The sequence below is a fragment of the Bison bison genome, unplaced genomic scaffold, assembly GCF_000754665.1.
Source record: "Bison bison bison isolate TAMUID 2011002044 unplaced genomic scaffold, Bison_UMD1.0 scf7180017864062, whole genome shotgun sequence".
Taxonomy (NCBI): Eukaryota; Metazoa; Chordata; class Mammalia; order Artiodactyla; family Bovidae; genus Bison; species Bison bison.
In genome coordinates, this window is record NW_011494634.1 from 1,776,343 (window position 1) to 1,798,786 (window position 22,444).

General features: G+C 37.3%; 1 protein-coding gene across 6 annotated transcripts in view; it reads left to right on the top strand.

Annotated features, from left to right (window-relative positions):
• CFAP54 (cilia and flagella associated 54) overlaps positions 1 to 22,444 on the top strand; it is a 308,337-nt gene that overhangs the window by 58,727 nt on the left and 227,166 nt on the right. For all 6 annotated transcript variants that reach the window (XM_010836300.1, XM_010836298.1, XM_010836299.1 and 3 more), the window contains 5 exons: positions 2,934 to 3,020; positions 3,112 to 3,233; positions 13,878 to 14,054; positions 18,014 to 18,106; positions 18,372 to 18,557. In XM_010836300.1, coding sequence (XP_010834602.1) covers positions 2,934 to 3,020; positions 3,112 to 3,233; positions 13,878 to 14,054; positions 18,014 to 18,106; positions 18,372 to 18,557 — 665 coding nt within the window. The remainder of the gene's footprint in view (positions 1 to 2,933; positions 3,021 to 3,111; positions 3,234 to 13,877; positions 14,055 to 18,013; positions 18,107 to 18,371; positions 18,558 to 22,444) is intronic.

Consider the following 22,444-nt stretch of genomic DNA (forward strand, 5'->3'; position numbering starts at 1 on the left):
CTCCAGTACTTTGGCCACCTCATGTGAAGGGTTGACTCATTGGAAAAGACTCTGATGCTGGGAGGGGTGGGGGGCAGGAGGAGAAGGGGACGACAGAGGATGAGATGCCTGGATGGCATCACTGGCTCAATGGATGTGAGTCTGAGTGAACTCCGGGAGTTGGTAATGGACAGGGAGGCCTAGCGTGCTGCAATTCATGGGGTCGCAAAGAGTCGGATAGGACTGAGTGACTGAATTGAACTGAACTGAATGGTCTAGTGGTTTTCCCTACTTTCTTCAATTTAAGTCTGAATTTGGCAATAAGGAGTTCATGATCAGCCACAGTCAGCTCCTGGTCTTGTTTTTGCTGACTGTATAGAGCTTCTCTACCTTTGGCTGCAAAGAATATATCAATCTGATTTCAGTGTTGACCTTCTGCTGATGTCCACGTGTAGAGTCTTCTCTTGTGTTGTTGGAAGAGGGTGTTTGCTATCACCAGTATGTTCTCTTGGCAAAACTCTATTAGCCTTTGCCCTGCTTCATTCCGTATTCCAAGGCCAAATTTGCCTGTTATTCCAGGTATTTCTTGACTTCCTACTTTTGCATTCCAGTCCCCTATAATGAAAAGGACATCTTTTTTGGGTGTTAGTTCTAGAAAGTCTTGTAGGTCTTCATAGAACTGTTCAATTTCAGCTTCTTCAGCATTACTGGTTGGGGCATAGGCTTGGATCACCATGACATTGAACGGTTTGCCTTGGAAACGAACAGAGATCATTCTGTAATTTTTGAGATTGCATCCAAGTACTGCATTTCAGACTCTTTTGTTGAGTATGATGGCCACTCCATTTCTTCTAAGGGATTCCTGCCTACAGTAGTAGATATAATGGTCATCTGAGTTAAATTTACCCATTCCAGTCCATTTTAGTTTGCTGATTCCTAGAATGTCGACGTTCACTCTTGCCATCTCCTGTTTGACCACTTCTAATTTGCTTTGATTCATGGACTTAACATTCCAGGTTCTATGCAATATTGCTCTTTACAGCATCAGACCTTGCTTCTATCACCAGTCACATCCACAACTGGGTGTTGTTTTTGCTTTGGCTCCATCTCTTCATTCTTTCTGGAGTTATTTCTCCACTGATCTCCTGTAGCATATTGGGCACCTACCGACCTGGGGAGTTCATCTTTCAGTGTCCTATGTTTTGCCTTTTGATACTGTTAATGGGTTCTCAAGGCAAGAATACTGAAGTGGTTTGCCATTCCTTTCTCTAGTGGACCACATTTTGTCAGAACTCTCCACCATGACCCGTCTGTCTTGGGTGGCCCTACACAGCATGTAAAGCGTGAACTTCTAGATGGTCAAGCTGGTTTTAGAAAAGGCAAAGGAACCAGAGATCAAATTGCCAACATCCTCTGGATCATCGAAAAAGCAAGAGTTGCAGAAAAGATCTATTTCTGATTTATTGACTATGCCAAAGCCTTTGACTATGTGGATGACAACAAACTGAAAAATTCTGGAAGAGATGGGAATACCAGACCACCTGACCTGCCTCCTGAGAAATCTGTATGCAGGTCAGGAAGCAACAGTTAGAACTGGACATGGAACAACAGACTGGTTCCAAATAGGAAAAGGAGTATGTCAAGGTTGTATATTGTCACCCTGCTTATTTACCTTATATGCAGAGTACATCATGAGAAATGCTGGGCTGGATGAAGCACAAGCTAGAATCAAGATTGCCGGGAGAAATATCAATAATCTCAGATATGCAGGTAACACCACCCTTATGGCGGAAAGTGAAGAACAACTAAAGAACCTCTTGATGAAGGTGAAAGAGGAGAGTGAAAAAATTGGCTTAAAGCTCAACATTCAGAAAACTAAGATCATGGCATCTGGCCCCATCACTTCATGGCAAATAGATGGGGAAACCATGGAAACAGTGTCAGACTTTATTTTTTTGGGCTCCAAAATCACTGCAGATGGTGATTGCAGCCATGAAATTAAAAGACGCTTACTCCCTAGAAGAAAAGTTATGACCAACCTGCTGCTGCTGCTGCTGCTGCTAAGTTGCTTCAGTCGTGTCCGACTCTGAGCCACCCCACAGTCGGCAGCCCACCAGGCTCCCCCGTCCCTGAGATTCTCCAGGCAAGAATAATGGAGTAGGTTGCCATTTCCTTCTCCAATGCATGAAAGTGAAAAGTCAAAGTGAAGTCGCTCAGTCATGTCCAACTCTTAGCGACCTCGTGGACTGCAGCCTACCAGGCTCCTCCATCCATGGGATTTTCCAGGCAAGAGTGCTGGAGTGGGGTGCTATTGCCTCCTCCTAGACAGCATATTAAAAAGCAGAGACATTACTTTGCCAACAAAGGTCTATCTAGTTAAGGCTATGATTTTTTCCAGTAGTTGTGTATGGATGTTTGAGTTGGAGTATAAGGAAAGCTGAGCACCAAAGAATGGATGCTTTTGAACTGTGGTGTTGGAGGAGACTCTTGAGAGTCCCTTGGACTGCCAGGAGATCCATTCACTCCATCCTAAAGGAAATCAGTTCTGAATATTCATTGGAAGGACTGATGCTGAAGCTGAAACTCCAGTACTTTGGCCACTGATGTGAAAAGCTGACTCATTTGAAAAGACCCTGATGCTGGGAAAGATTGAAGGTGGGAGGAGAAGGGGATGACAGAGGATTAGGTGGTTGGATGGATCACCGACTCAATGGACTTGAGTTTGAGTAAACTCTGAGAGTTGGTGATAGACAGGGAGGCCTGGCGTACTACAGTCCATGGAGTTGAAAAAGAGTTGGACATGACTGAGCGACTGAACTGAACTGAACTGAACTGAATGATAGAGGAAGCAATAATTTTACAAATAGATAGTTACTCTTTAGTGTTTAGAAAATATTTCCTTTCTTGAATGTAAGCCTGATTGTAACGACAGTCTTCTTCTCTTTCTTCTTCAGTTTTGCAGACTCCAACTGTGAGCAAAAATACATCTACCAAAGGTACAGAGAAGCTAAAAAAACCTGCAAGCCCTGATTGTTTTACAGGTAATTAAAATTTGGATAAAATGCTTTTCCAAATTTCTTCAGGATAGTTTTTATGTTGCCCTTTTGGTAAAACATTTGTCTGCTTTTACAGAATTAAGTGTGATGAATAAAATAAGGAAGAATAAGCTATCTAAAGCAATTTATTTGATGCAGAAAACTCTTCTAATATTTGAGAAAGATGCAACCTGTTCTTCTCTACAGAACTACTTGACGGTAACAGTGTATACCATTCCTTACTTTAGTTCAGACTTGAAACCCCTGGTAAAAATGAATGATTTATTGCTCTTTTCTAAAAATAATGTGTTGCCCTTAACATTAGATTATGAACTTTCAGATTTTCCATGTTTAGTCCTCTCTTTGTGAAGTGAAACAGTTCTAAACAGGAAAATTAATGTATATCTCCTGCCTTGAACTCTCTTGAAATGAGAGATTCTCCTTCTGCAGGGGGGACCTTACATAGGGAACCAAATAAAATCAGAAGGGTTCAAAATGAGGTAAACTGTAGAATGTAAGTGACACTGTGTATGCATAAATGCATTCCTTACTATGGAACTAAAATACTTAAAGTCCTTGGGCTAAGACACTTTCCTAAGATGGAGATTGCTGATTTATGGACCAATTGCCTTACTGCTGTCTCTCTGTGACCTGGAAATGGTTCTGTCTTCTTACTAATTCATTTATGTTGATTTTAGAGTTTAAATTTCTGAGGGGAATCACATTTCTGTTTTATTTTGTCCCTATGCATCACAAAACTTTGATTGTGTTGGGTGAATGAATGGCACATGATAAATTAGAGACTACCAGTAGCTTGACTGACACAGGGTAGAGGAGTGTAGGTCAAAGCTAGGGGGAGGATACAGCATTGAAGAAGAGTCTGACATCCAGTGGGGATCCTATAATAGAAGAGGGAAAGGAGATGAGACTGAAAGCACATACAAAGCGATTCCTCTTCAAGGAGGGTGGACTGCAGAGCAGACACCTCATCCCTCTGATGTAGAAGGCAAGGAGCAACAGACAGATATAGATTTCTATAAGTCTGTTGTGGAGGCAGAGAGTTGAGTGGATACTTTCTTATCTTAATCATCTGTTAAAGTAGGAGGCAAGGAAATCTGCCAACCATGAAATGTGGGGCTAGGTAGATGGACTGAGGAGAGAGAAGGTGATGGGAGAGCGGAGAGGAATGGATGAAGGAGCGAACTCTAAGATAAAGGGCTGGCCAGCATTCTGAAGTTCTAGCTGAGGCTGAAGACCATGGATTTCCAGAAGGCCCCATCTGCATGCTGGTATGATGTTATCCTGGTGTGGTGTTCTTAGTAGCTGTGACAGTAGAATACTTGTGACAGAGATCTGTACCAGACTGGACTTTTTCAAAAGTATGGAAGTATAGGTTAAAAGTTCACAATGAGAAATGGGTGCAGATTGAGTAGAGAAGGCAGTAACACCCACGAAGGCTTTTAAACTTTTAAAGATGTGGCAGACTATGGAGATATCAAGAGATCGGGCCTCTGTATGAGGTTGGGGGCCATAAAATCAGAATTTGAGAGAGTTAGAAGGATAGGTGTTTGAAGTCAGGAAGTAGAATATTGGAATTTCAGATTTCTGGCATGTAGAGTTTCCTGATCATGAGTCCGTCACTTCATTTATCCAACAAATGGTTTTGAGGGCCTGTGATCCATTCAGCAAATGTTTCAAAGCAAGTTGACTATGTGCCTGGTATTATGCTGAGTACAGGGGATAAAAACAAAGATTCTTTCTTCATTCAACTGATATTGATGGATTGCCTACTCTTTGTGGTTTCTGCCTTCAAGATAAATCCAATCTATGGGAAAATAGACATGTAAGTAAGTGATTATGAGTCATTGTCATAAGTGCTTTAATTGCAAGAGTGCCAGGGAAATTCAGGAAGAGAATACCTAACCCAACAGTGGAGAATGTTTGAGGAAACATTCGGAAAAGATGACACAAAGTTGAATACTGAAAGACAGGCAGGAGTTGCCAGAGACAGAGAAAGACAAAGGTGGAAAGGACATGCAAGGAAGAGAAAACAACTTGTGCAAAGGTCCTGAGGCTGGAAGGGTCATAGAATGCTTGTAGTTCTATAGGTCATTCAGTGTGACAGAAGCTAAGATGCAGTGGCAAAGGGGAGAGGGGTGTTTGGAAAGGATAGTAAAAGGTGAGCCCAGAAAGAAAGTAGAGTCTAGTTCAAAAGAAATCTAAGGATTCTGGATGGATGCTGCCAGTATTCAAGGGGAGAAAGTCTGTCCTGGCCGTATTTAGGGAGAGCCTTGATACACTAGAATCTCCAGCATTTGAATGAAGGAATTTGATGATGCTGTTGGATCATCTCAGCTGACCAGGCCAAGCAGTAAGTGATCTCTGTCGGAAGACTCCTGGGGTGCGTTCAGGATCCCATTTCTTAGCAGCTGCTTCTACAACCAATCTTTATTACCCAGTGTTTGGAGGACATTGGTACTGCAGTCCTATTTCGATGGCAAGTAAAGCTTATCTTTTAGAACTGTTTCTTTCAGGACTCATTTCTTTCATGGCCTCTTAGAGTTCAGAGAGAGTAAATCCTCCAGGATTTTCCCTTTTGTTTTATTATGGCACAATTTTGTCTTTGCTACTGCTACTGCTAAGTCACTTCAGTCGTGTCTGACTCTGTGCGACCCAATAGATGGCAGCCCACCAGGCTCCCCCATCCCTGGGATTCTCCAGGCAAGAACACTGAAGTGGGTTGCCATTTCCTTCTCCAATGCATGAAATGCTATCATAATATACCCATTCCCCTGTTATGTCTCTATGTTCCCACTATCGTGATTGGAAACACATTGGAGATGTGGGAAAGCTGAAGTGTTCATTTTCTTCTCCTTGTGTATCTTTTCTTTCTATTTCTTAAGTGAAACTATTTTAACTTAAGAAAAATTAAAATATTCTGTTAAACTCATGAGAAGCATTTAGAGGCTCCACTTTTTTTTTTTTTTTTTTATGAGGGGCCCTCCATAGGATTGTCACCAGCTGGGAAATGTTGAATATTTTTTTAGAAGTCCTGAAATCGTCCATCGCCACCTCTGCTCCTTCATGGCAATTTTTTATCCTAGTGTTAAAAAGCTTAGTGATTAGTCCTTAGGGTACTCTGATAAATGACGATGTTATGGATCAAATAATTGCCAGAATTTCTTTCCTTAAAGAAGACAAATAAATTTCTCTCCCATGGCAATCATTTTTTTTTTTTCGGGCTATATTACAGCATGCTTTACATTATCATCATCTGGTAATAGAATTATCCCCAAATCAGTATCTGATGTGTCACCTGATACCATAAAAAAGATTAGGAAAGCCTGGGTCTTTGCAGAACTCTTCAATAATTCATATCATGTTTCAGTTTTTCAGAAGTTTCCTGACCTCTTAGAGATGAATGCTCTCATCAGGTGTCTGTTTTATTCTAAGTCCATTAAAGGTGGAGCAGCTTGTTGCCACAGATAAGGGACCACCTTTTGATAAGAACCTGTTAGCCTTCCAGATGAGATGGTTGGCTTTTTTTTTTTTATTGTGGGGATTAATTTTTCTCATTTTCCTCTGTTGGTTATTTGACTTCTGAAAGTCCTTGTTGGCATTTTACACACTATACCTCTGATTTATTTTAATGGCTTGCACCTAGAACCAGCCTGAGATGTCCCTGATCTTCTCCTTCTGATCAAATAGAGGAATCAGCATATGGCTTATGATCTTCACTCTTAGTTCACTTCAGAGTCTAGCACTCCAACACTGAGCATCTTTACAGTGTAATTTCTCACTGGGCAGAGGCAGGAATACTCTTCAGTGCAAGTGTTAAGGGTACCAGGGCAGGTTATATACTGCTGTTTTCTGTCTAGCATCCACTTTCCTTTCCAAATGTCACCTTTGGAGGAATTTCTTCTTCCCCACTAGATGTAATCAGGTGGGACTTTTCAGGGCCACTCTTCTCAGCCAGCCAAGAGGATGACTGGTGAGGCAAGCTAGGCCCATAGGTTGTTCCCTCCTTGGAATCTGAATCTTGAGCAGAGGGATAAAAAGACAAAAACTAGTTGGCATTCAGGACTTTGCAGGTGTCTCAATGATAAAGATTCCCCCTGCCAATGAAGGAGCCTCAGGAGACGGGTTCAATCCATGGGCTGGGAAGATTCCCTGAAGGAGGAAATGGCAACCCACACCAATATTCTTGCCTGGAAGATTCCATGGATAGAGGAGCCTGGTGGGCTATAGTCCATGAGGTTGCAAGGAGTCAGAGATGACTGAGCACACACACACACACACACACACACACACACAGACACACACACACACAGTTGGCATTCATTCATTCTGATACCCATGTCCTGATCAGATTCTTTCAGTTGTATTCTGAGGACCCTCTTGCCTCTGGTCCTGCTATGGTCAAAGTCTCATTTTCCTGTTGCTTCTGTTACCAAAGAACCCTAACTGATGCATCTAGTGATCTTGTACTGTTTGTTGAAACTTAAATCAGTAATTGACTGTTCCAAAATTCAGTTATAGTGCTTCAACTCTAAGCAAAGAGAGCATTATGGATTAGCAGATTATTTTTTATAATCAACACAAAATCTAATTTTATGGCCCTAATTTGGAACCATAACTAATGAAGAAGCCCAGCCACTAGAAGTTCTAATCACTCCTGGTTTTAATATTTCCTGAATTTACAACTCAGGGCTTCCCAGGTGGTGTAGTGGTAAAGAATCTGCCTGCCAATGCAGGTGATACAAGAGACTTGGGTTTGATCCCTGGGTCAGGCAGATCCCATGGAGGAAGAAATAGCAACCCTCTCCAGTATTCTTGCCTGGAGTATTCCATGGACAGAGGAGCCTGGTGGGCTGTAACCCATGGGGTGGCAGAGTCAGACATGACTGAGGGACTGAGCACAGTGCAGAGCTCCTAAATACTATTGTATTAACTATGCTACCAATTGAAATGATTTTCCCTATTTTGTAGCATTCTAGTCAAATCAATCCTATTTGCTTTTTTGAGGAAAAGTATATGTAAGCCAATTTATTTCAGAGACCTTCTCAGTTCTTTTAAATTGTTCCATGCTAAAATCTTCCTCATAAAGAGTAAACCCCTTTTTGATTCTGACCCTCCTCTTATGAGGTCATATTTTGACCCCAAGTCTTCAAAAGAAGACTTCAGTCTTTTAGCATATTTACATTTTAGGATTTTTTTTCTTTTAAATATTTTGAGGTTATTTCAGTGAAAACATCATCTAGGTTGCATTTTCATGCTTCTTTTAAACTTCACTTTGCATTAAGACAAGAAATCATAGTGGTTAGACGTAGAAGGATCTTGATTAGAGCTGTGGTTCTACTGCTGACTAGCTATATGACCAAGGTCAAGTTACTTATGCTCTCTTAAGTTTTACTTTCTTCATTTGTAAAATGGGTGATCTTGGGGAAGATTTTATGAAATGCCTATAAAATACTTAACATTTGGCACAGAGTAAGCAGTCAGTATGGAGAAGGCAATGGCAACCCACTCCAGTATTCTTGCCTGGCAAATCCCATGGATGGAGGAGCCTGGTAGGCTGCAGTCCATGGGGTCACTAGGAGTCGGACACAACTGAGCGACTTCACTTTCACTTTTCACTTTCATGCATTGGAGAAGGAAATGGCAACCCACTCCAGTATTCTTGCCTGGCAAATCCCATGGATGGAGGAGCCTGGTAGGCTGCAGTCCATGGGGTCACTAGGAGTCGGACACAACTGAGCGACTTCACTTTCACTTTTCACTTTCATGCATTGGAGAAGGAAATGGCAACCCACTCTAGTGATCTTGTCTGGAGAATCCCAGGGACGGGGGAGCCTGGTGGGCTGCCGCCTATGGGGTCTCACAGAGTCGGACACGACTGAAGCAACTTAGCAGCAGCAGCAGCAAGCAGTCAATAAGGGCTTCCCTGGTGTCTCAGATGGTAAAGAATCTGCCTGCAGTGCGGGAGACCTGGGTTTGATCCCTGGGTTGGCAGGATGCCCTGGAGGAGGGCACAGAAACCCACTCCAGTATCCTTGCCTGGAGAATCCCCATGGATCGAAGAACCTGGTGGGCTACAGTCCACAAACAGCGACTAAGCACAGTATATGCAGTCGGTAAATGTTAGCCATTATTATTACTACTACTTCTATTCTCTCTTCCACTTTAAGCACTCTGGGATATTCTGTTTTGTCGTATCAGAATAATTTTTGGTGCTTTCGATAGATTTTTCTCTAGCAAACTACACATTTTTTTCTGTCTTTTCTCTTAGATCTTATAAGTTGTATATTTTATTCTCAGCAATATTCTTTGTTAGGATTCTTGGATATGACTTAACCTACTTTTCATCTCCTTCTGAAATGTACATAATATTGTTGAGAACCCAAAATATACTTTGAGAGATCTACTAGATGAGGAATAAATATGGTGCTTTATCATTCCAGTCTTATGATTGTTATCATGCCCTTCAAAGTTGCATTACATCTTTCCATAAGTGTTCTGCTGTACTGTGGATGTTAAGGCATTTTCAGATATATTTAACATCAATCTGTCCTTATAAGCATTGCATGCATGCTGCATGCATGCTAAGTTGCTTCTGTCGTACCTGACTGTCTGTGACCCTATGGACTGTAGCCTGCCTCTCCTCTGTCCATGGGATTTCCCAGGCAAGAATACTGGAGTGGGTTGCCATGGCTTTCTCCAGGGGATCTTCTCAACCCAGGGATCGAACCCGTGTCTCCTCTGGCTCCTGCATTGCAGGCAGATTCTTTACTGCTGATCTACTAGGGAAGCCCTTTAAGTATTGAGTAGCTTATGAAAAGAAGTTGGTCACATGTTCTCTAATGGGAACTATAGGGAGAGAGATTGCATTCAAACGATTGTACTTTGGACTTCAGTACTATTGTGGCAATAAAACAGTATGGTTTTTTTTGGAATTATTTTTTGAAATTGAAGTGTTGCTGTACAATATTATGTAAGTAACAGGTGTACAATATAGTGATTCACAACTTTTAAAGGTTCTATTCCATTTATGTGCATGCTTAGTTGCTCAGTTGTGTCTGACTCTTTGTGGCCTTTTGGACTGTAGCTCTCTAGGCTCCTTTGTTCATGGAATTTTTCAGGCAAGAATATTGGAATGGGTTGCTGTTTGCTTCTCTGGGGGATATTCCTGACCCAAGGATTGAACCCGTGTCTCCTGTATCTCCTCCATTGCAGGTGGATTCTTTATCTACTAAGCACTGGGGAAGCCCTACTTCATTTATAGTCATTATAAAATATTGGTTTTATTTTCTGTGCTGTACAATATATCTTTGTAGCTTATTTTATTTTAAATTAAAAAATTATTGGAGTATAGTTGATTTACAATGTTGTGTTAATTTCAGGTACACATCAACAATCTTGGTTTGTAGTTTTCTTCTCTTGTGTTGTACTATCCTTGTCTGATTTTGGTATCAGGGTAATGCTGGCCTTGTAAAATCAGTGTGTAAGTGTCCCTTTCTCTTCAGTTTTTTGAAACAATTGGAGAAGGATTGGTGTTAATTCTTTAAACTTCTGGCAGGAGTTTACCACTGAAACCATCTAGTCCTGGACTTTTATCAGGAAGTTTTTGATTACTTATTCATTTTCTTACTTGTTACTAGTATGTTTGTATTTTCTATTTCTTTATGGTATTTCACTATTGGTAGGTTGTGTATTACTAGGAATTTATCCACTTCTTCTAGGTTATTCAATTTTTGGCATATAATTGTTCATAGCAGTTTCTTATGATTCTTTGTGTTTCTATGGTATCAGTTGTCTCCTCCTTCATTTCTTTAATATGTGAGTCATTCTCTATTTTTTATTCATCTAGCTAAAAGTTTGTCAATTTTTTAAATCTTAAAAAACAGCTTTTGTTTTAGTTGAGATTTTCTATTGTCTTTATGGTCTCTATTTTATTTATTTCCCCTCTGATCCTTGTTATTTCGTCAACTAACTTTGATCTTAGGATTTTTGTTCTTCTGTTTCCTTGAGGTGTGAAGTTAGATAGTTTATTTGAGATCTTTGTTTTTATGGTGGACATTTTCACTACAAACCTCTTATTTTGCTGAATCCTGTAAGTTTTGGTATGCTGTGTTTTCACTTGTCTTAAGATACTTTTTGACTTCCCTTTTGATTTCTTTTTAAATTAATAATCTTAAAAACTGCTCAAATGTATTTTTGGCCATTGAACCTGTAATCATATTTTTTCTCATTTGATTTATGGATAAGTTAAATTATATTCCTAGATTTCCTAGTATTAAATCATCCTTTTATTCCTGAGGAGACAACATAATTACAGTACACTATTCCTCCAATATATTATTAGGTCAGTGAATTAGTATTTTATTTAGAATGTTTGCATTTGTATTTGTAAAAAGATTTCTCTATGTTTTTAAGTGCAGTCATTTTTTCAGGTTTTGTTATCAAAGCTGTAATAGTTTTAGAATATTATTTCAGAAGCTGTCTATCTTTCTCTGTAGTTATAAATTTAAATGATATAGGAATTTTCAGTTCATTGAGATTTGAAATATTAACTTTTAATAATATCATTTAAGATTGACACTTGTGGGAAGTAGGTTTTTGGATATCTGAGTTTCTTTCATCATTATTGCTGTGTTGAGGTTTTTTTGCTTTTGTATTTTTGAGTTAGGTTCTGTATTTCCATCTCCAGTGATCAGTGATAATGTGCATCTTTTCATCTGCTCACTGACTATTTGTGTTATCTTCTTTGGAGAGATGTCTATTCAAACCCTTTGTTCATTTTTTTTTAATTTATTTTTTTATTGAAGGATAAATGCTTTATAGAATTTTGTTGTTTTCTGTCAAATCTCAATATGACTCAGCTATACATATACATATATCCCCTCCCTTTTGAACCTCACTCCCCTCTCCCTCCCCATCCCACCTATCTAGGTTGATACAGAGCCCATGTTTGAGTTTCCTGAGCCATACTACAAATTCCTGTTGGCTATCTATTTTACATATGGTAATGTAAGTTTCCATGTTACTCTTTCCATACATCTCACCCTCTCCTCCCCTCTCCCCATGTCCATAAGTCTATTCTCTATGTCTGATTCTCCATTGCTGCCCTGCAAGTAAGTTCTTCAGTACCATTCTTCTAGATTCCATATATATATATGTTAGAATATGATATTTATCTTTCTCTTTCTGACTCACTTCACTCTATAATAGGTTCTGGGTTCATTCACCTCATCAGAACTGACTCAAATGCATTCCTTTTTATGGCTGAGTAATATTCCATTGTGTATATGTACCACAACTTCTTTATCCATTCATCTGTCGATGGATATCTAGGTTGCTTCCATGTTCTCAGTTCAGTTCAGTTCAGTCGCTCAGTCATGTCCAACTCTGCAACCCCATGAACCACAGCACGCCAGGCCTCCCTGTCCATCACCGACTCCTGGAGTTTACCCAAACTCATGTCCATTAGTCAGTGATGCCATCTAACCATCTCATTCTCTGTTGTCCCCTTCTCCTCCTGCCTTCAGTCTTTCCCAACACAGGGTCTTTTCAAATGAGTGAGCTCTTCGCATCAGGTGGCCATGTTCTAGCTATTGTAAATAGTACTGCAATGAACAATGAGATAAATGTGTCTTTTTTCAATTTTGGTTTCCTCAGGTAAACCCTTTGTTCATTTTTTAATGGAATTTTTTCATTATTGTTTATTTTTATTATTTTATTATTTTTTATTATTGCGACTGTTCTTTATATATTCTGAATACAATTCCTTTATCAGATATATGATTTGCAAATATTTTGTTCCATTCTGTCAGCTGTCTTTATTGTTTTGATGATATCATTTGAGGTTTTTAATTTTGATGAATTTAAATTTATCTGCTTTTCTTTTGTTGGTGTGCTTTTGGTGTCATATCTAAGAAAGCATTGTTTAACTCAAGGTTGTGAATATTTGCTTCTATATTTTCTCCTAAGTATTTTATAATTTTAGCTTTTACATTTGGGTCCATAATTCATTTTGAGTTAACTATGTGTATATAATGTGATATATGGTTCCCTCTTTTTTCTTTTGCACATGGATATCTAATCATCCAAGTACTGTTTGTTTGAAAGGGTATTCTATTTTCTATCCTTCAATTTAGTCTTTACATGGGTTTTTGCTTTAGTACTCTATCAGAGTCTTTGATTTTTCATTTAATATAAAAGGAGTTTATCTCATTTACATGTATTATTGTTGATTTAGTTAGTTTTACTTTTGAAGTATTTAGATTTTCTGATATTTATGTTTTTTTTTTGTTTTATTGTTGTCACTAAATGTGTAACCTTTAAAAAGATTATTGCCTTTCCTTTAGGTTTATAGAATAGATATTTGTGTATATTGTATTTCTTTTTGCTGATAGTAAGAAACCCTCAATAACATTAATTTTGTAAACCACATATACCAATGATCATTACTTGAGAGCATATTTCAAATTGCATTAAGTGTAAATATACAATTCATAAGTATAAATGCAGATAATTGTGTTACAAAAATTTTTAAGGACAGTGAAATATGATGGCAGATATTCAGAGGACTTGATCTGAAACTGAAATGTCTTATATTAATGTATAATAATAATGATAAACATATTAGACATACAGTATAATTGTCTTAATAGCTATTTTTTACTTGTCTTGTTTAGTAGTTTGTTTTTACTTCTGGAATATCATTCAATGTTTGAAATATGTACACTACCGAGGCCCGAAAAATACATGCATCAAGATAATGTTGTTTAACATCACCAGAATTCTCCAATAAAATGAAGTTCAAGCTCTTGAAATGTATTTTCCTATTTTCACACTTTATTATAGGAAGCATATTCTTTGATTGAGAAGACCGAAGCAGAACAAAGTATACAATATTCATATCAGAAATATGTGGAAACTGCCAAAAGAAAGAAAAGCAGGGTCCCTCCTCCACCCATCCTGCTATCCCGAACTTACCGTTCTCTGACATTAAAACCTGCCCCATTTGTTTCTGATGTTAAGGTATGTTGTCTATTTTGATCTTTACCTCAAGGAAAGCATCAAAGGTAATTCAATAACTGTAATGATTGATAGTTTTATTGCTTTTAGCACTTGGATAATCTTATTTATAAACCCTGAACACTGAGATTAGTATTTTAATATCTTAACTAAACTTAGTTTCTTCATGACCCTTTTGCCTTTATGCTATTTCCCGTTTGGCTCCATATAGCTTTGCTACACCCAAATATATAATAAGGAGAAATAAGAGAGAAGCATTTCTCTCGAAGTACCTTTATCACTGTAACAGTCATACACTGATATACTAGAGTGCTCAGTATCAAGAAGGTTTCATTAAAATAGAGTCAGACACTTGAAGGGGATAAAAGTTACTCTGAGAACCAATGTTGAAGACAAGAAAATTGAGGGGTGGTGAATTTAGAGGCTCTTTCTGAAGTTCTTCTGAGTAAATGAGGATTGTTTTAATAAAAGGCTTCCATGATAGCTCAGTTGGTAAAGAATCCACCTGTAATGCAGGAGACCTTGGTTCAATTCCTGGGTCAGGAAGATCTGCTGGAGAAGGGACAGGCTACTCACTTCAGTATTCCTGGGCTTCCCTGGTGACTGAGCTGGTAAAGAATCTGCCTGCAGTGTGGGAGACCTGGGTTCGATCCCTGGGTTAGGAAGATCCCCTGGAGAAGGCAAAGGCTACCCACTCCAGTATTCTGGCCTGGAGAATTCCATGGACTGTATAATCCATGTAGTCACAAAGAGTCAGACTAAATTTTTATTAAAAGAGTCTTTTAATGAAAGCAAACAATAATTCCATCCATATTATAAGTCATAACTCTATGTATTTATTGAAGCTCTTTCTTCTAGCCCCAGTGCCTTGGAATTAGTCTGTGTGTGACTATAACTTGAGGTTTAGTTTCCTCACAAGCATTTGGTTCCATCTAATTCATATTTTAAATATTACATTTCCTCTTTTGGGTGATGAACACATGCTCTTTGATGTTGTATAAAAAACAAAGTTGTTTCTTTGATTATCCTTAGGATGTTCTGTTTGAACTTACACTGACTCGATACAGTGGAAAGGGCATGGGCTTTGAAGTGAGACAAACATAGACATAAAATTCTCACTCTAGCACAGCAGTATGACCTTAGGAAATCTAAATATACTTTCTGAACCATTCTTAAATTTGTTTTTGTTACTTTTTCATTTGTAAAATGTTTCTGCTGTGAAAAGTAAATGAGATATTATATCATATTCTTGGCATGTTAACCAAGGTCCCTACATTTCTTGTATTAACCTTATGTAATAAGGTTTGCTAAAATCAGTTAATGAGGTTACACTCTGTGATCATATTATCTGATGATTTTTTTTCATAAATTCTGTTCAGTGATCATTATTGAGTGTCTGTTATCTGTTAAGCTCTATGTGAGGTAAAGTATAGAAGTAAACACAAATAAAGCACGATTCCATTTTTTGAGGAGTTTTAGACTAAAGGGCGGAAAAGGCAATGGCACCCCACTCCAGCACTCTTGTCTGGAAAATCCCATGGACGGAGAAGCCTGGTGGGCTGCAGTCCATGGGGTCGCTAAGAGTTGGACACAACTGAGCGACTTCCCTTTCACTTTTCACTTTCATGCGTTAGAGAAGGAAATGGCAACCCACTCCAGTGTTCTTGCCTGGAGAATCCCAGGGACAGGGGAGCCTGGTGGGCTGCCGTCTATGGGGTCACACAGAGTTGGACACGACTGAAGCGACTTAGCAGCAGCAGCAGCAGCAGACTAATGGGAGGTGGACATCAGTGAGAAGTAATACTACCTTCCTAATGCCTTATAATTGAACGAATAGTAACAACATTCATCTTATACCCAACTGTGCTATGAAAAATGCATTATTGCAATTTCTAGCAGTATTAAAATTCAACTTTTGATCTGGGGGATCTGTTTTAAGAATAAGGATTCGTTGGCTTTAGAAATTCAGGATAGAACTAAGACTGGATAATTTCCCAAGAGTTTTTGTTTGTTTTTATGTAAATATTTTGATTTATTTAACCAGGTTCTTATTTTTTATGTATCTCAAATTAGTGACTAGTTTATTTCATAATGTTAAAAATAGGAAGACATAAGAATCCCACTCTTGACCTGCAGCTGTAAGACTTGTTACTCAGCACATGACGTGAGGTTGATGTATGTTCTATGTTGGGAAAGTTGCATGCTGCTGGAAATGACACCTTCTGTTACCTACTCCTTAGCACTAGATGGTGCTGTGGGCTTAAATACATTTTCTAGTTTGTGATTTCAGCCATCTTTTGTTTTACCAAAATCCTCTTATTAAGGCATTCATTGCATTAACATCTGTTTTAATAGTTGAAAATATTAATGTCGTTTATAAAATTTTACTTTCAAAGTTAGTGGTGATTTTTCCATGTGTCCTTACTCTTATATAGATTCTAAGGACTTACTCTTCTTATATAAACTAAGATGTTTTCATCTGGGTAGCAAAATAGAAATATAAAGCCTGCTTTTAAAAATGCTTTTAGAGAAAACTTACTCTTCAAATTCTGTAGAGCTTCAAAATATGTAGAGCTTCACTTAGAGCAATAATGATCCAGGTCATAAAACAGTACATTTCTTCTTTTTTTACCTCTATGGCACTTTTTTTACATGAAAAGTCAAGGAAAGTTAGTTTCTAAGTTTTTTCCTGAGAGTCATGCTGAGTTTTTTTTTTCCTCTTCTCCTGGCCTCCATCTTCCAAGTTCCTTCAGTGTGTTTTCTGTCCTTGAAGTTCTACCTTTCCTAGTGCTCTTTAATCACCTGAGAAATTTTCTTTAAAAACACAGGAGTTCGGCTATTTTGCACTAGGTATTCATATTCACTGAGGGGGGCAGGCTTGGGTAGATGTAATTTTTTTTTTTTAATGATTGATTATGTACAAACTGTATTTTAAAAAACGATTCTGTTGCATAGTCAGAGTGGAGAACTACTTGTGCAGACAATACACAATTAGTATTTTTCTGTTGACCCAGAGGGAAAAATAGTGGGCGGAGCTGTAAAAGGCAGCTGCTTCTGAGACAATTACATTCCCCGCCCCCTACCCCTTTTTTCTAGTTTTAGAAGTTGAGATGTTGTGAGGTGGGGCCTTTGGGGAAAAGGGAATGAAACGCCACATTGATGACGACCCCTACATCACCTACCCCTGGACAGTATACCTCCTAATGATGCTTTTTTCCTAAGTATCACCTCTCCCCCTTTCCCTACAGTGAGAATAATTCATGATGATGAGGAATCTCCATTATTTTGACGTTTTGGCAAAAAGACCATTATTGTCTAACCATTTAGTCAAGTTTTAAGTTTGCTTTTTTTCTGTGCAATTTGCATTTTGCTTTTGGTTTACATCTGTATTTAATAATTATCAAAGGAATACAATGTTTCAGAAAATTTATAGACCAGAGGAAAAAATATTACCCATAATGTTACCATTTTATCATCCAAACTCTACTATTCTTATTTAGAAATGTTTTATTCTAGGCTTTTTCATATGCACTTTTACATTTTATTTAAAACACTACAATTTAGAGCCTTGGTTCTTTTACCACTTACTTTTTGTCACTTATTATTAAATAAAATGTGAAAATCATTTCCGTGTTGGTCTTTTTGTCATCAAGATGAGCTCATCTTTGGAGTCACTCTCTGCCACTGTCTGAACACTGCTTAACACATAGGAACTGCTCACTTCATAAGAGCTAAAAGTAATTAATAATGAATAATATTTTAGTCTTGGTCCCAGATAAACTATATTTGTATTTTTAAGAAGTGTAAACCTAAGTGTCTTTGTAAACTGAGGTTTCATATTTTAAGACTTGAATAGTTATATTTTTGTATAGAAAAGTATTCCTTTTGCCACATCATGATAAAAGAAATCAAATGCTGTGTAAACTGACTAGAGATGACAGGTGCATCTCTCTCCTTGGCAGGTCTGCTGGTACTGCATTTTGGGTCGCAAAGCAGAAGGAAGCTATGGAAAAGTAAGACTAAACGATAATCATCTCCCAAACTCAGGAGAAGCGGTACGTTGAATTGAAAAAACTTTGAATGTCAGGAAGTCTTACCAAAAGTCTCATTAATTACAACTGAGTGTTGCTGTTTTTTTTTTTTTTTCCTTTATGTAATCACTGTTTCAGTGAATTTCTCTTGATTTCAACTTGAGTCATAACTAAAATGTTACAGTAAATGGAAAGTTTTTTTTAACCTATAAAGATCACTTAATTATATTTAAAAAAAACCCTTACTTTTATTTTCCATGTATAACTTGAAATATGTTTTTGTTAATAGATACCGGCAGATGGCAAAAGCGTTTTTGAGGTAAAAGGTTTAGAAACCAATGAAAAATACGTCTTTGCAGTTGCGGCTTACTGTTCTAAAGGAAAGCTGATTGGTGATGCTATTGGCGAGACAACTAAACCAATTCTGGTTTACCCACCTCTTTCTGCTGTTACTACTCGGATGTTATTGACGCAGGTAGATGAGATTTCTCCTAATTTTTTCCTCTATTTTTTATACTGTTAACCAATTACTAAGTAATTTCTGATAAAAAAAACAGTCACAGCAGATATTCTGAAGCTCCTGTAATACATATTTTCCTTGACCACAGTTTAGTCTCCTAAAATATAAATCATTATTTCTCTCACTCATGAGTTTGCTTTATATAATAACATTTTTTTTTCCTGCACTAAATAACATTTAAATGCAACACATACTGATTTTAGAATTTTGGAAATAAATGTTGCCTGTTTTCCTGTCAACCAGTAGCAGTTCTTAACCTGAAGCAGTTTGGGCCCCCAGGGAACATATATCAATGTCTGGAGACATTTTTGGTGGTCACCATCTAGAGGAGTGCTACTAACATCTGGAAGGTAGAGGCCAGGGATGCTGATAAGCACGCTACAAAGCAAAGGACAGCATTTCCTCCCCTCAACAAAGTGTTATCTGGTCCAAAATGTCAATAGTGCCATGGCTGAGAAGCCCTAATCCAGAGATATCCTTTTCTTTGCAGGCATATGTGTACATTGTTGTTTAGTTGCTAAGTTGTGTCCAACTGTTTTGCAACCCCATGGACTGTAGCCCACCAGGCTCCTCTGTCCATAGGATTTCACAGGCTAGAATACTGGTGTGGGTTGCCATTTCCATCTCCAGGGGATCTTCCCCACCCAGGGTTCAAACACACGTCTCCTGCATTGGCAGGAGGATTCTTTACCACTTAGGAAGCCTGTATGTATACAAATACACACACATATATATATGTCTACATACAACATGTGTGTAGGCACATATATACGTGTGTAAATTTATGAATAATATATAATTTTAGTTATAGTGTACATATTATTTTACATCTGATTGTTATTTACTACATAATTAACTTTTTTCCATTCCATTAAAGTATTGTTTCAAAACATAATTTTTAACATTTGTATGGTATTTCATCTTAAAAATGTCATAATGTAGTATATATATGTGTGTGTGTATACATGTATACACACATACACACTGGACTGCTACTCAGTCATAAAAAAAGAATGAAATAATGCCATTTGCAGCAACATGGATAGACCTAGAGATCGTCATACTTAAGTGAAGTAAGTCAGAAAGAGAAAGACAAATACCATATGATATCATTATATGTGAATCTAAAATATGACATATGTGAACTTGTTTGTGAAACAAAAGTAGAGACTCACAGACAAAGAAAACAAACTTATGGTTACCCAAGGGGAAAGCGAGTGGAGGAAGGATCAATTAAGAGTTTGGGATTAACAGATATAAACTACTGTATGTAAAATGGTTAAACAGTAAGGTTCTACTGTATAGCACAGGGAACTGATTCAATATTGTGTAATAAACCATAATGGAAAAGACTATGAAAAAGGATATGTGTCTATATAACTGAATCACTGTACCCCAGAATTGTACACCAGAATTGCTGTACACCAGAATCAAATATAACATTGTAAATAATTATTCTTTCCATAAAAAATATATATCAGTTGTTTTACAATATTGTGTTAGTTTCAGGTGTACAGCAACATGATTTTTATACATATGTATGTATTTTTTCAGATTACTTTCCATTGTAAGTTATTTTAAGATATTGAATATAGTTCTTTTTGCTATACAGTAAATATTAATATTTGATGATTGTTTATTTTCTGTATAGTAGTTCATATCTATTAATCCCACACACCTGATTTATCCCTTTCCTCCTCCTTTTCTCCTATGGTAGCCATGTTTGTTTTCAATGTCTGTGGGTCTGTTTCTATTTTGTAGATGAGTTCATTTGCATTGTATTTTAGATTCTACATGTAAGTGATGCATAGTATTTGTCTTTCTCTGCCTGACTTGCTTTACTTACTATGATATTCTCTAGGCCCATCCATGTTGCCGCAAATGGCAATGTTTTATTCTTCTTTATGGCTGAGTAATATTCTGTTTGCATGTGTGTGTGTGTGTACATCACATCTTAAACCAATCATCTGTTGTTGGGCACTTGGGTTGTTTCTGTGTCTTAGCTATTATAAGTAGTGCTGCAATGAAGATTGGGGTCCATGAATCTTTTCAAATTATACTTTTCTCCATATATATGCCCAGGAGTGGGGTTGTTGGATCATAAACTAGTTCTATTTTTAGTTTTTTAAGGAACTTCCATCCAGTTCCCATAGTGGCTGTACCAATTTACATTCCTATCAACACTGTAGGAAGGTTCCCTCTTTCTTCACACCCTCTCCAGTGTTTATTGTTTGTAGACTTTTGACGATGGCCATTCTGACATGGCCATCAATGAGATGGCCATACAGTGAGATGATACCTCATTGTAGTTTTGATTTGTATTTCTCTAATAATTGGTGATATTGAGCATCTTTCACTGCATCTATGATTATTTTCTTTGGATTGGTTTATAGAAGTGAATTTTCTGGGTTCATAGAGACAGACCTGAGTTTAAGATGCAGATCCTCACACTAGCTGTGTGATATTAGTCAATTAACCTTCATCTATGAAGTGGAATAATAATAGTAGTTACCTCCCAGAACTGTTATGAGTATTAAATGGAATTATGCTTGTTAAACATTTAACCATAGCACTTACCCGACAGTAGGCATTTAATGAATATTATTGTGATTCTTAGTTATGGATATACTTGTGAATTGACATTTTTGCTGAAATAATTGCCTGACTTAAATAAAACATGTCACCAGTGAATGGGATTCTAGAAAAAAATGACTCATTGACCCAAGTCTCAAGCATATAATTTTAAGTTTATTGTTGGCTTTTCCAAATTTTATCCCATTTCTATTGTGCTATTTTTCCTCTTAATAGTTGATTAGTATTATAGGCTAAAGTCTAACTGGAATTTTATATTATCATATTTTTCAAAGAAAATTAAATTGAGAGAATTGCTAGGATTTGTCTAGCATTGGTTTAGCATGTCATTTGGGCTCATGGTTTTCTGATGTTTTGATTTCTTTGGAATCTAATATATTTCCTAATTTGCAGTGATGGAGTTATTTCAAAGTAAGGCACCGAATATTTCATCAAGGTCTAATTTTTCTCCAGGGAGTGGTTTGACTCTTGGGCTTCATTTGGCATAACTTTCATTGAAAGTTAATAAAACGAAGTCCTAGCTATACTGCTAGGATAATGAGAAGTGTCATAAAGTAATGGCCTGTGTTTCTTTACTGTATTTGCAGTACTGTAGTTCATTTATGACAGTCTAAAATCATTCTCTCTCATAATGTTAAGTTGGATAAGCAAAATTTCCTCCATTTAAAATTTGAGTTTAAGCTTTTAAATTTTAGCAGGAAAACGTACCTTTCTTTTGGAACTGTGATGAAAAGCTGCTGTTTTTTGTAAGAGTGGCTAGCTTTTAGTTTCAAGATAATTCTGTTCTTTAAAAAAAATCGTAAATATTTTATAGTAAAATATGGAGTTACTTTGCTAAATGTTTATGAATAACTTGGCTTAGAGTTTTCAGTTGTACTTTTTACTAAACATTATTTTATAAATAAAAAGTCTATAAAGTCAGGTAAATCTCTACTAGATTTTTATCTTACTGTAGAAAACTATAATAATTTAGGCTATCTGGAAAATTTTTTGAGGAACCTTTATGAATTATATATTGTCTACATTTATTTTCCAATTTCATTCCCTTTATAGCCTCATTTCTTTTTATTATTCCCTTTTAAGTTGGGAATGACTAGATAATGTGATATAAAATATAGACAATTAGAAATCTGTGAGCAGGATTGTAGGATTTTAGGCAAATTGCTTGGTCTTAATTTCCCTGTCTGTAAAACGGATACAAGACCAAATGCCACATACTGCTGGATTATTGAACTACTAAATCAAATAGC